At 31.6% G+C, this 14,588-nt stretch overlaps 1 protein-coding gene across 1 annotated transcript; it reads left to right on the top strand.

Moving 5' to 3' along the window:
* The first annotated feature begins 12,245 nt into the window (after nt 1–12,245).
* LOC131606872 (uncharacterized) lies at nt 12,246–14,279 on the top strand. Its single transcript, XM_058878968.1, has 5 exons — nt 12,246–12,636; nt 12,737–12,872; nt 13,056–13,123; nt 13,564–13,650; nt 13,999–14,279. The coding sequence occupies exons 1-5, from the start codon at nt 12,274–12,276 to the stop codon at nt 14,077–14,079; spliced, it is 735 nt and encodes a 244-aa protein (XP_058734951.1). The 5' UTR covers nt 12,246–12,273; the 3' UTR covers nt 14,080–14,279.
* Nucleotides 14,280–14,588: the final 309 nt, after the last annotated feature.

The raw sequence follows: 14,588 nt of genomic DNA, 5'->3' as shown, positions 1-14,588 counted from the left end.
GACATGGCATGAGGAAATATCATATTTCCATTTTCCCATTGGTAAAATGACAATTACATTAGATGGTGTGCCTTGCCTCTTGCACCTTTCCATCGGAGGAGGGTTGCTTGATCATTTTAGAATTAGATGCGATGAGATAGTGGATATGATGGTGATGTATTTGGGAGTTGATCCAATGGAAGCCTTGATGCAGTGTGTGAACACCAGGGGTACGCATGCCAAGCTTTCTTGTTGGAGACGCTATACAAAAACAACCTGGAGTTGGCCTGGGATCATAAAAGCGATGGTCTACGGGTTGGCTACCAGTGGGAGAGTGCATTAAGGTGTTACTTCCTATTTTTAGTTAGCACGTTCGTGTTTGTGGACAAAAGTGCAACCTACGTATATGTGTCATACTTTAAGCACTTCATCGACTTAAAGGCCATTCACGATTGGAACTAGGGGGTTGCATGCTTGATATACATGTACTTTAAGCGGATAGAAGGTTCTCTTTGGGGGGACAAAACAAATGACAAGCTCTTGCACTACTTTCACTACATACACGGTTTTGATTGTGTGCCAGGATATATTAAGGATTACCCACGTGCTTGCTTGTATTGCCCGCGCAGAGGGAATGATGTTGTGGTACCGTTCCGTGTGTATATTGGTCGGGCTCAGCATGATGACATCGAAGGGATGTCATACATTTCTCACTATGAGAGAATTCCATTTGACAACATTTCATTATACTCTAGATAATTGGCATGTGGGAGTAGTGTCATATGCTGGTGTTTGCCATAGTGGTGCATGTAGAAGTTTGGATACGTGTAGATCATATGGTACCGAAGGAGTATCGAAGTATGCTGACCACAACTCAGAGGTCTTATGTGGACGGTTACATGACTTGGTTCCATTTTGTGACACATTTTGTCATGACACCTGATGCTCTTAGGTGTCGATCTAGGTCTGCTTATGATGAGATCCTAGAGAATGAGCATGTCATAGATGACCATGCCATTGATGTGTTGTCGGTCTATCAGAACATTATGCAGATGATTGGAAAAGGCATAGAGTCTGGATAGTTTGAGAGAGGTGGCGATGACGCGGTTGCCCTAGCATGTTATATTTTTACTGATGTTCCATTTTTACTGAGACACGTAATACGTCGGGTTACCGTAGGCAGAGGAGGATCCGGAGTGTTAGGAATAAGCATACTTAGTAGATTATGCATTTGATTGTATTTTGGGATGTTTTGTATATTTTTCCATAATTCGAGAATAATTTTTGTATTATATTATCTTTCTTTTTAATTAAGGCATTACTCTGTTCTATGATATTCATATTTATTAATCATTGAAACCAATAATGGCAATGTTAGTCGAAATAAAATACTTTAGATTGAAAAAACTACAAACTCAGTACAATGCTTATGCACAAGAAACATGCAAGCAAGACTTCAGAGATGTATCTCTGAATTTACTCCACAAATATTTGCAGACGCATCTTCGAACTATTTTTTTCATAAATGGGGTGGTTGCTTGGTTTACTACTGAAGAAATGTGAATTTAGATATATATCTCCAAATTAGCCTTATAAAATTCAGAGTTGCATCTCCGAACTAAATTTTGTTAAAAAACGGTATCTGGTGCATTCAGAGATGCATCTTCGAGTAAACTCAAGGATATTTTGGGATTTATAGAGGTGTGCCCCACTCCACAAAGGTGCAAAGAGAATTTCCCTTTTTGTTTGAAATGGGGAAAAAGGCTTTATTATTGTATTTGGTCAATTCAACCTGAAGCCCAATGTTTAACACAAAGAGATTAAGGAATTTCTTTCCCCACCCTAATGGTGTGTCTCACACCTCTGAAAATTCAAAATTGCCCTCAGGTGTTTTTGGACATGCATCTCCGAACGCAACTTAAATTACCTTATCATTCGTAAATCAAGCAGTTACCCCATTTTTGCAAAAAAAAAAAAATCGTCTGGATATGCATCTGTAAAAATTTAATGAGGTGTATTCGGGGATGCATCCCCCAAAACACCATTAAGCTATTTAAACAACCTTATTTCAGATATGTGTCGTGGCGCAAAAAGATACATGGGCGTATTGCACGTTTGAAATACAACAGAGTCGCCACCAAACTATTTATTCCAAAAGGAAAGGGAAAATATTATAAAACCCCTGAAAGAAAAGAAAATGGTCATCGCAACCAAATTAGGGTTCGTGAGTCGATTATACAAGGGAAAAGTATTAGCAACCCTCGTATTCGTCGTACTCAACGAGGCCCGTTTAATTAGTTTTGCAAATGAGCATTAGTGTGATGTTTATTTTTTATCTTCTAATTGTTATGCAAAAAGAAAAAAAAAGAAAAGTATTTTAGGGTATTTTATTATTGTCCTGATAAGTGCTAAATTGTAGTTATTTTTGTATATAGTTTTACAATACTTATCGATTCTTTTTCCTCAACTTGTACGTGAATGCGTACATTTTCGTTATATTTGTACATATTACACGTTATTTGAGATTTCAATTCATCTATATTTCGTTTGACCATTTATCATTCATTTTATATGTATTGATGCATATCGGAGTCTCGAGCAATAAAATGTCGAAGACTCGACTTCGAATACGCAGTTTTGGAACAATAAGGAAGAAAATCATGCAGAGCCCGCTAAGCCCAGTCCCTGGCACGCTACCATTTTCATTACAGAGGCAGTATTAGATTTCTGAGCCCGCTTAGCGCGGTCAGCCCGCTAAGCGCGGTCCTTTTTACTGTACCAGATATTTTGTAATAAAGGGCAAGTGTGCTAAGCCCAGTGAGCCTGATTAGCGCGCCTGCGTAAATTTTGCCTATATCTTTCTCATTTCAACATAATTTTAGGTTATGTCTTTGGGGAATATTTGTCCCAAATTCATCAATTTCATTCTTAGGTTAGGATTAGCTTAGAAAAAATTACTGGGTCTTGCACTTGAATGATCGGAGGTGGATTTCTCATTAATCGGAGTTGACAACTCGTGAGATGATTGGTTTATCTCTTCTCCTCTTTGTGTGTTTCCTTTTTGTTGAGTCTGTTTATATATTTTCTCAAAACATATGTATATTTATCGCTCATGGCGTTGTATAAAACTTGTTTTACAAATCGTTATTGTTATCTTCCTTAATGTTTTTGCATTTATGTTTGGGATTTGTATTGTTGTAGAGATATACCTCACAGATTCTAATTAGGGATAGATTTCTATTAGCTTCTAGACTCTAGAGATGGATTTAAAGCTAACAATCACTTATGTGTCTAATCTTAATGCTTTCGTGTTTGAGTTTCGCATGAGAGATCACCGACGTGAGAATACAGATGTTCTCGTAACTTTGTATTAGACATAACCTCGGTTGTGATGCGTCTTATTGGTGCTTCAGAGATGAACACTAATATGAGAGACACGTGATGGTAATGACGAGTATTGTAGGTTGAGTGCAATTGATCGATAGGTTAAAGTTTGTGACGAGTAATGTACATTCATGCTTGATAAGTTATTATCTTTGAATAATGTATTTATTTTCCTGTTTATATGTTTTTACTTTTATTTCATTTTAACCCAAGCTAAAAAATGAAGAAAATGTTGAATGACATTCTAACTAGACTATTATATGTGGACACGATAATTCCTAGAGTAATACTTCCAAATCATTTTCATGCCACTTTACTGCGTCAACATGTGCTCGCCAAGATTTCAAAATCTTGTGCCTATGTATTCCCAAGTGCAATGGGAAAATCAGAGCCCATAGCTCTTGGTAGAAAACCATGATTTTGTTGGTTGCTTTTAAAGAGTGATGTTTTAATCACATTAAGAGGTTTAAACATTGTATATTGCTTGTTCTTGGAGGTTGAAGCATTGGTTTATTTCGCATCAAAATGGATTAAGCATACTCATCTGCGAAAAGGTTTTCAGAGTCGCTCCAGGGTGAAAAAAGATAATTTGATTGGTTAAGTAGCCTTTAAGTGATATGAGTATTCAAATGACTAAGTTGTACACCTTGTATCCAAACACATGGGAAAAGGTAGGACATACGTCTAACTCATCCGTTTATCGAAAAAGTGTGAGAAGAGTTTAATCACAACTCCTTAACAAAATGTGAATATCAAACGACCAAGCTATACAACTTGTATTCAGATAATCAGGAGAAGGTAAAACACACGTCCAACTCGTTCATTTATCATTTATGGAGTTGAACTAAACTCACTTAATTTTTGTGTTTTGAAAGGATCACAATTAGGGGTGTAATCGATTTGATTTGGACAGGTTTTTGGTCAAAAAAAAGGTTCGAACCAATTATATCTCCATCACTTTGGTTTGGTTTTTAACATTTTTCAAAAATGAAACTGAACCAAACTAACCGGTCTGGTTTGGTTCGGCTGATCAGTTTGCTATTTTTTTAAACATTATATTCATCAATGTATCCTCCATTATCGTGTTTTTCATTGTATTTTATGCTATTAATTTTTAAAATAATAAATTTCATGTAATTTATTTCATACTCTATTTTTTCAAACAAATTACAAGTTGCTCTTAATCCATACGAAAGGGTGACATGATTTCCATTGCATCATAAAATAGTTCACTATCAAATATAAAAGTAGACATTTGACATCAGAAGGCTGAGAAGATATTTAAAATATTAGCAAATAGAACACAACAAAATATACATCAATTAACATGTTTTAGACCTCAAACACACATAAAACTATTTTGTAACAAGACTAGAAAGAATTTTGTTGAAAAATAAGAAAAAAAAAGGTAGAAAGAATATAAAGATTAACAAAAAGAACTTGAAAACGAAGAAGATAACCATAACATATTAGAACTGCAGTAGTGAAAGAAAAAGTTGTGGCGGGCAATGAGAGCAACAGTTTAGTGAAAACAAGTTTTTGTGACTTATGGTTTATACTTTCTATGTTTTGGAGTTTGGTTCTAGATGCGTATTTTGCCGAAATAAGGAAAGTGTAAACAAAGATGGAGAATGATTGGACCGATATAAAATTTGAGCTTAATGATAGGTGGAATAAAAGATTTAGAGCATATTTATATCCATTGGTTCGGATCATCGGTTTTGCGGTTCCTAAAAACTAAAACCGAGAATCAAACCAAACAACATCGGTTTCTATTGGTTTGGTTCGGTTTTATAACCGAACCATAAAAAATAAGTTTTATTTCAATTTGGTTTGGTTTGGATTATCAGTTTAATTAGTTTTTTTCTAATTCGCTTACACCCCTAGTTGCGATTATTCGAACGGCCAAGCTATACAACTTGTATCCAAACAATCAAGGAAAAGGTAGGACATACGTCCAACTTGTTTATTCAACTCGTTTATTCAAAAACAGATTTTGTGCGCGTTAGATTTAAAATCAGGTGAAAAGTACTTGGTGTTGACCAAGAGCTCGCATGACGTTCAATTAATTTTATTTGAAAAATAGCTTGACATTGGATCAAGTTTTTATTTTTATTTTTTACATGATTGATTTTAATCCACTAATTTTGATTAGGTTAATTATTAGATTTCAAAGAACCAACACTTAGGTGTATGTTATAGGCTTTCTTTCTATCAAAAATATTTTTAAAAAGATCCAAAAAAGATTTCTTTAAGAGTTAATTTCCTTTTTAGAAATAACCTTGATTAATTATTGTTTGAATTTTTTATCTTCATTTGTTTATGTGCATGCTTGTTTGCATGTATATATTTTGATCCATGATTTGTCTAGCTATTCACTGATAGATTTAATTGAATCTATAGATACAAATTATAGCATATTATAATATTATAGAGTAATCAAGAATAATTAGAACAGTGTACCTTTTAGAATTGGGAGACCTTTTGAATTGAGACACCGTCAAAGAGAATGAGTATGAGAGGGTTACTACCCTCATTGCCGTTTAGGGTTTTCACAGTATGTTAATTGTATAATGGGGCAACGCTTAAATAACTAAACGGTTGAGGGCAGAGACCTCTCATTGGGCTTAACTGAATGGTCCAACCCATCACGGTCTATTCAGGCACAAAGCCCAATCAAACAATCCATCAATAATTAGTGTTTAATAACATTTGACCATAATATAATTAATTAATAATTGATTATTTCAATCCATATTAGATTAATTAAATAATTAATCTAACAATCTCCCACTTGGATGACAATAATTAATTATTCAAAATATTGATTCTAATATTAGAATATCAATAATGGTCAAAACACTAATCAATCCAAAGAGAAGTAAATTTCAACGCTGCAGAAATTGTATCCGATAGGGAAGACAAATCATACAAGTTAAAACTCACAACTTAAATCAACAACGATGAATTTAGAGTAACATATTTAAGTTAAGAGTAATATATTATAAGCAATGGCCCAAGCATATGAAAATGCTATTAATAAACTCCCACTAACCCAAAATATCATAAGACTTACTCATGTGTATAAGTCTTGGGAAGTGATTATACTAATGAGTTTTAAATTATAGGTCATAGAATATCCACATAGGTCTACGAATAGTAATTACATATAGGAACATCCTATTACAAGAGTAATTACATTTAACCATAAGTACCTTCATAATACAATATCATACTCGATAGGAGTATGGATGTTTACTTGTACTTTCATATTATGACCTGACAAGAGTGGACTATTGAAGATAGAATAACACAATATTATTGCATGCTAAGGAATTATTGTGTCTTTTCAATATCGACCCAAACATCTAATTATGATGTTTCCTGAGATTAAGAGAATAATATATATCTCAGTATACTAGAATAAGACTTCTTAGAGTTATTGTACATTTTGAAGTCTTTTTAGAATATGTCATATTTTATATTGCATAAAAGAATATATGACAATATGAGAATAATAATCTATTTCTTTTTCTTTTGGATTATATTATTTTGTATACACATGCACTCCCACTGATCCAATATAACAATGGATATACATTTATCAGAGCCCACTAATATTAAATACTCTGATTATTCAATAGAATACTAATTTTATTTTTAGTGCAAAACTATACAGAGAAGTGGTTGTATAATATATCATCACTAGAGTTTTACAAACTCAACCACATATTTTGCACATAAACAGAATATATCATCACAAATATAATTTCACATGAAACAATACGATGGTCATATAAAAGGTTTACCATCATTTGAGTGACATCAAATCCATATAATTTTAAATATAGGATTATATACAACATCTTAATAATTCACTCAAAACTCAAATGCTACAAATATAACTACACACATTTGAGAAACATAATATGTTATACGCAGCGGAAAATATAAGACTTTAATTCAATTAATATTTTGAGGATACAACACAAGTAGTCATAAATTTCTTTCAATAACACAAGACTACACTATCCTCAATATAAGTCTCCATAAAATAATATTATGTTAAATAAATAATATTTATTTCTCATTTCTATACAATTGACATGTTAAATTCTCCCACTTGATAGAGGATAATAGTTGAATTATTAAATTAAAAAAAATTATAAACAAATATTCAACTATTTTCTCTATCACACAATGATCATGTCAAGTAACGTCACACTGATAGGGTATGTCCATCACTTACATAATACATAGAAATTTGAAATCCATTTTAATAAAAAAAATATTTAAAATAAATTATAGGATTTCATTAAATTAAAATATTACACGTCTTTAAAAGAAAACATAACAACAATATATAAATATTATGTCTCCAAAATTCTAATAATGATAGGGTACTCGAATCATAGTTTACGTAATTATAAATCACAAGTACTTTTAACCAAAACAAATTATACTAATAATAGCATATCGATAGGGTATAACTATTATCAATATAATAATTATTATAATTAAAATACATTTAATTATTTTACTTAACAAAATTTGAAAAACTGCACTCACGATAGGTAAGTTACAATCATACAAATAGGGGTGGAAATAGGCCAGGCTTTAGAAGGCCTGAGTCTGGCCTACGATAAACTTAAAAGGCCTAAGCCTGGCCTAAGGCCTATCATAGGCTCAGTTTTTTAGCCTGACCTGGCCTTTTTAAAAACCTGGCCTGGCCTGAAAGCCTATTTAAAAAGCCTGTATCTTATTAAAGTTTTCAATTAATCTGTATAACTTAAGAAGTCTTGTAGGTCGACCTATATATACATATATAAGTGAACCTATTTAGCATTTGTTTTATATATATATATATATATATATATATATATATATATATATATATATATATATATATATATATATATATATATATATATATATATATATATATATATATATATATATATATATATATATATATATATATATATATATAGGGTAGCCTATTTAGCTTTTTTTTTCCTAATATATATGCATACATGAACCAACTTATTTAACATATCTCTAATATATATGAAAATATAGGCCGGCCTATAAGGCTTCATAGGCTTTTTTAATAGCCTAAGTCTGACCTATTAAATAGAATAGGCTTTTAAAAAAGCCTAAGCCTGGTCTCTTTATTAAATAGGTCTGGCCTGGCCTAGGCCTATGTAGGCTGGGCCGTAGGCCCCTGTAGGCCGGCCTGGCCTATTCCCACCCCTACATACAAATTAATATTGAATAATTAATTAAATAGAACTCCAAAATAATTTTATTTGAAATACTCCAAAAATAATGTTATTTTAAAATTGAGTTTATTAACAATAAACCTATAAGAGATTAAAGAGTTCTAAATATCAAAAAATTATTCTAGACAATAGTTTTATATATATAATCGTACATTTTATATTTTCATAAAAGTCGTATATAATATTTAAACAAATATATCCTTATATGCAATTATATAATATAAGTCACAAGATTTTAAAAGTAATTGAATTATACTAACCTCATACAATGTGACATGCATCCTTGTTATGAAGTCATTAAACTTTGATGACTTTAAGATATCACCATATCATCTCAAATGGTTCTCAATAGAAAACCATTATACCAAATAAAATATTTTAATATAACAAATTGCAAGGATGATATACTTTTCAATATTACTCAAAATGACAATACAATGTAGAATTTAATAATAATAATTTTAAATTCAAGAATATAAAATATAGTTGGTGTCTGAATGAACAAAATTGAGTCTAAAATAAATTCAAAATATAACACTTTATTAAAATAATTCAGAAAAGTGTTACTATAAAAAAAAAAGTTTTACACCAAATATTTTAGACTAAAATATTGAGAATATAATATATGAAATAGTACATAATTCTCAATATTTAATTAACACATGATATTAATGTGAATTTCAAAAAGAAAATTTCAATCCAAAAATCAAGAATCTAATATTAAAGAAAACAAAATTCTTGTGATGATTATAAAAAGAAATATTCTAGTCATAAACGAAATTATAATTTCATTCTAAATAAGATTCAAAATAAGATTTCAAGATAAAAATGAATGTGCAAAAAATCAATATTTCAAAATAAGATTCAAACGCTTGATCATCATCAAACTCTTTTCAAATTCATTTCATACGTGATCCAATTTTCAACATCAATGTAAACAAACCCTTGGTAAACACCAAGTTCTTTTTTCAAAAGTATTTTTCATAATAAATGCAATCTAATGCCACGAGCCCTAAGAGTGTGTTTGGTTCGAGGTAAATGGCGGGGAGGGGAGGGAAGGGAGGGATATTTATAATAAAACGTGTCTGGTTCAATTTTCAGGAGGAAGAGGAGGGGAAGGGAGCAAAATCCCTCAAAATCACATTGTTTGCGTCCCCCGAATCGGGGGATTTGGAGGGGAGGGGAGGGAATGTGACAGTTGATATTTAATAAATTAATATATTTACTGAAATATCCTTAGTTTTATTTTATTATTAAAAAAAATTATTTTCTTTCGTTAACCGTTAAGTACAACAGATGTGAGGGGTGTTAATACCTTTCCCTCGCTAAACCGACTCCCGAACCTAAATTTAGTTGCGATGACCATTGTCGTTGTTTGGGGGTTTTATCGATATTCCCCTTTCCTTTTTGAATAAATAAAATTCGACGACGACTCTGTTATATTTCGAACATGCGATTTGCTTGGGTATTTTTTGTGCCGCGACACACCCAGAACAACAACTAGAAAAATGTATAATAATCTAATGGTGGAAGTTTTGATAAGGATGAAAGAAATCGTATAAAAAAGATGAGGCAAAAGGGGGATTCGAGAGGCATAAAGAGTTAATTCCCACCATCTATATAGACAAGTGATTCATAGTCGGAGAATAAAATTAAACAAATTTTATATTTCACAATTACTGTAATATTGAAAAGTGTAGGTTGTTGCCCTTAAATTTAAAAGCGTGCCTTATTTTAGTGGAAGCATATGACCCCAAAAAAAAAAAACAAGGTACGAAAAATCCTCAACTAGTACTTAATAGGAGATGGAAAAAATCACAAGGAAAACATTTGTGTTGTTCTATTACCATAAATATTTGCACGATAAATTATAAAAACTCACACAAGGTTTTAAGAGTATTAAAGAGTGTTTCAAAGAGATGGAGATTGTCAAAATTATGGACAATACGGAAGAGGACAATGAGACAAGTATATATAGGTCCCTCTATGGCTTAAATCATAACATAAGTGACATAGTGGAAATTAATCACAACATTGAAATGAAATGAAAGAGTTGATACATCAAATTGTCAAAGCTGAACAACAACTCAAAAGAAATTTCCATTTAGGAATAAATATAAAAACGATAGAAAAAGAAAACAAAAGCTAAAAAAGAGTTTGATTGCTAAAAAAAGAGGTTAAAAAAACAAGCTCGAACAAGTAATCCATATACTAGTATTTGATAATTTTCAAAGAAGTGTCTTTATTATCTAACATTTATAACACTCAAAATTTGTCAAGTTATGTTGATATATTTTTTAAGAATTTGAGAGCTAGTTTTTATAAAGAAATACCAAATGGTTTATTGGTTTACCATTCAGAAGAGAACTTGAACATAAAATTAAATTAGTTTTAATACCTTCCTTGTCTAATAGGAGAGCCTACGTAAGCAACCCGCAACAAACTCGAGATATAAAAAAATAAGTTATAGAATTAGTAAGTAAAGTATAGGTAAGATAAAGCTTAAGTCAATATGTTGTTCATATCATTTTAGTCCCCAAAAAAGATGATAGTTGGAGAATGTGTAATGATTATAAGACTGTTACTAATATTATCATCAAAGACTTGTATAAATAGGGTGTCTCTCATCACATATTTTCTACACAACACACTACAATCAAATAATGAATACATATTCCTACCTTGCATTTGTGTATTTCAATGGTGAGAAGTCGTCATTTCAATTTAGGGTCACCGAGGACACACCTCTCGCTGATTTGATATCCAAATATTCTCCTGCAATATCTAGAAAATCGAAAAGTTGTCAAGCTTGAGTATTATTCATCCTCATTTGACAGCGAAGGGAAGATACAATTGATCAACTTCAAACTGAAGATGGATGAGGATTTAGAGGTTATGTCAAATACTTTTTGTCGTTATTCAGCAAAGAGTTCGATTGAAGTGAATGTAAAGATTGCAAGATTCGTCGAAGATATTATCAATATGTTGCAACATCCAGAATTACCCGTTTATAACGATATAAAATGTTAAATTTATGTTAATGATTATTTATGTAATGTTGAATGTTTTAATTTAATGTCAAGTTGTCGTGGTTTCTAGATCTTACACATACTGTCTTTGTTTCAGTTTTGAAGTATCAACACTATTTTTGGATATGCATCTCTAAAATATACTAAATGCATTTTCGAAGATGCAACTCCATAATAAAATTAAGTATAATGGAGTGATTTATTCGTTTGAGATCAATTTTGTGTAAAATAGATGCGTCTGAAGATGTATCTTCAAATTCTATGAATGTTTTTAAATTTTCACCAAAAATTTATAAGAAGACATAGAGGTAGAAAAATAAATTTTATTTTTCAATAGTAAAAAAATCATATATCTTGTTGTTGCTAAAGAAGATTAAAATCATCTCTTATTATTTCATTGTTAACTTTTTTTAAAAAAAAATTTGTTTGTTTTGTGACTTCTATTATTTCTATTCTAAGCACTTGTGCTTTTATTTGGATTTTAAAATAAAATACAATTGATAACTATATTTTTGAATTTAAAAACATTTTGAGATTCTTAAAGATATAAAGTAGTCTTCAAATGAAAATTTCCTCCATTGATTTGGGAGGAAAAGAAAATGAGAACACTATACACTCAAGGAACAAACCTTATCAATTTACCATTTTGCCACTGTTCCCAATCCCTCTCTCCAAACCCAAATGTTTCATTCCTCGTTCCTTCCACGCATTCTAGGAATTCATCTCTAAAACCTTTTTCCATTTCCTTCAAAAACTCTCTCTTTTCTCCAATTCAAGCTTCTTCCATGGCTTCTTCCACTGTCACAGACGCAACACAGAAACCATTCTCTGTTCTCTTTGTGTGTCTTGGCAACATCTGTAGAAGCCCAGCTGCGGAAGGGGTTTTCACAGACTTGGTTAAGAAAAGGGGGTTTGATTCGAAGTTTAGAATTGATTCTGCTGGTACAATCAATTATCATGAGGTGGGTATATCTAAAAATCTCATTTTTAAAAATTGTTTTTTTTGGTTATTTTTTTATAAGGGGTTTTTGAGATTGTTTAAATAATTGATTTTTTTTTAAGGGTAATGAAGCTGACCCGAGAATGAGAGCTGCATCAAAGAGACGTGGGATTGAGATAACTTCACGTTCAAGGCCAATTAAGTCATCTGATTTTGTTGAATTTGATATTATTCTTGCTATGGACAAGCAAAACAAAGGTACGGTATCGGTATGAGATATTTTAATTTGAATTTTGATGGGATTTTTTTTTTTCTTTTTCTTTTCAGAATCCAAGCGACAAGGGCTAAATCTTATGGTTATTTGTTTTAATTTTTTTGTTTAATGTCGGTTTGGTTTGATGTGTATACTGTTTGTAACGAAGCTTGTTGTTTTTGTTTTAGAGGACATATTGGAAGCTTTTAATAGATGGAAATTTAGAGATCCTATACCTGATGATGCCCACAAAAAGGTGAGTAAGCTCAAAGGCATTGCTGTAATGCTGTCAATAAAAAAAAGAGTTTGTTCAAATTCTATCGCGCTATAATGCTATAGTGACTACTGACTACTTACCGGAGTTGTCTTTAAGTTTTTAGAGGTCCTCCTGGGTTGGTTAGTCATGGTTCTACCTAGACAAAACAATCAGGGGTTCTATTATTATGAGATCCTATTTAACCACTGTGAAACCGTGACAAATTTGAGAATCTGTGTTGTACCCCATGTTGCACATCTTCAAAGGCAGCCATGCTACTTACAACATTTGTATGCTAAATTGTATATAGCTGAACAAAAGGATTTTGTTAAAATTCTGCTGCATTATGCCGCTTCGATTTGTCAACAAACTCAACACTAAGTGTTTTGTACATTTTGCTTTGTATATATAAGGCTGATGAGGAATTTTGGATGGTGCAGGTTAAGTTGATGTGCTCATATTGTAAGAAGAACAGTGAAACTGAAGTCCCAGATCCTTACTATGGTGGACCTCAAGGCTTTGAGAAGGTACACTCTTCATAATAGGTTATTGATTGATTCTTGGTTCATTTGTGTTGAACAAAGTTTAATACCATTTACCAATGCAAAGATAGTCTTGAATTATCATACTATTTGGTCTAATGAATTTAATATGGTCACTGGTATGCTATGAAGCACCAACAAATAGATACGACACTGACTTTGACACACTGAAAACAATTTGAGATAATTGAAATAATTGAATGTAATCACATATATCAGTGTCACTGGTGAACACTAGACTCGCCTTCCATATGAAATATCGGTGCTACATAGCTCGAATGTCTAGTGAATTAGTTGAAATATCTTCTTATTATCATTATGTGGGACTTGCAGGTGTTAGATTTGCTTGAAGATGCTTGTGAATCATTGTTGGATGACATTTTGGCAGAAAATAAACATATACAAGAATCCTAATTCCTTTTTAACTCCCAAAATATACAGTCCTGCTATTAAGCCTTAAAGATTGGCGGTGTTCATCGATGTGAGAGTACATTGTTTCATACTTTCATTGTTTAGTCATCATAAATTCACCATTGCTATATATTGTGAAGTTTTATCATGCCCATCCAAGAATTTGAGTCATAAAATGAAGTTTTTTTCTTCCTCTTTTTTTATTTACTGTTGTGTTTCTCATTGAGTTCTTAGAATCAGCAAGTTATAGGAATAGTTAAGATCATTTTGAATAGGTTGACATGCGCATTAGGTGCTGCATGCTGTTTCTGTTCATATTTCACCTCTCAATTAATTTAAATATTTGAATTATTTTTAATGTTCTTCTGCATTACCACTGGTTGGGTGTTATAAGAGGAATGTATCTAAGTAATTTTCAAGTGAAGTTTTGACTGGTAAATCAGGGAATATTTAATAGTATATCTATTCAAGGGAATTTTTGAGATTTCAAATAAATGAATACAAATTGTGGG

The sequence above is a fragment of the Vicia villosa genome, linkage group LG5 (genome assembly GCF_029867415.1).
Source record: "Vicia villosa cultivar HV-30 ecotype Madison, WI linkage group LG5, Vvil1.0, whole genome shotgun sequence".
Classification (NCBI taxonomy): Eukaryota; Viridiplantae; Streptophyta; class Magnoliopsida; order Fabales; family Fabaceae; genus Vicia; species Vicia villosa.
This window is presented reverse-complemented; position numbering and strand designations above follow the sequence as displayed.

What these genes read in the sequence shown, in the direction of transcription:
- LOC131606872 (XM_058878968.1), top strand. Translation starts at nt 12,274, where the DNA reads ATGAGAACACTATACACTCAAGGAACAAACCTTATCAATTTACCATTT. An exon ending in TATGGACAAGCAAAACAAAG is followed by an intron (nt 12,873 to 13,055) that starts GTACGGTATCGG and finishes TTTTTGTTTTAG; the next exon opens with AGGACATATTGGAAGCTTTT. An exon ending in CTGATGATGCCCACAAAAAG is followed by an intron (nt 13,124 to 13,563) that starts GTGAGTAAGCTC and finishes TGGATGGTGCAG; the next exon opens with GTTAAGTTGATGTGCTCATA.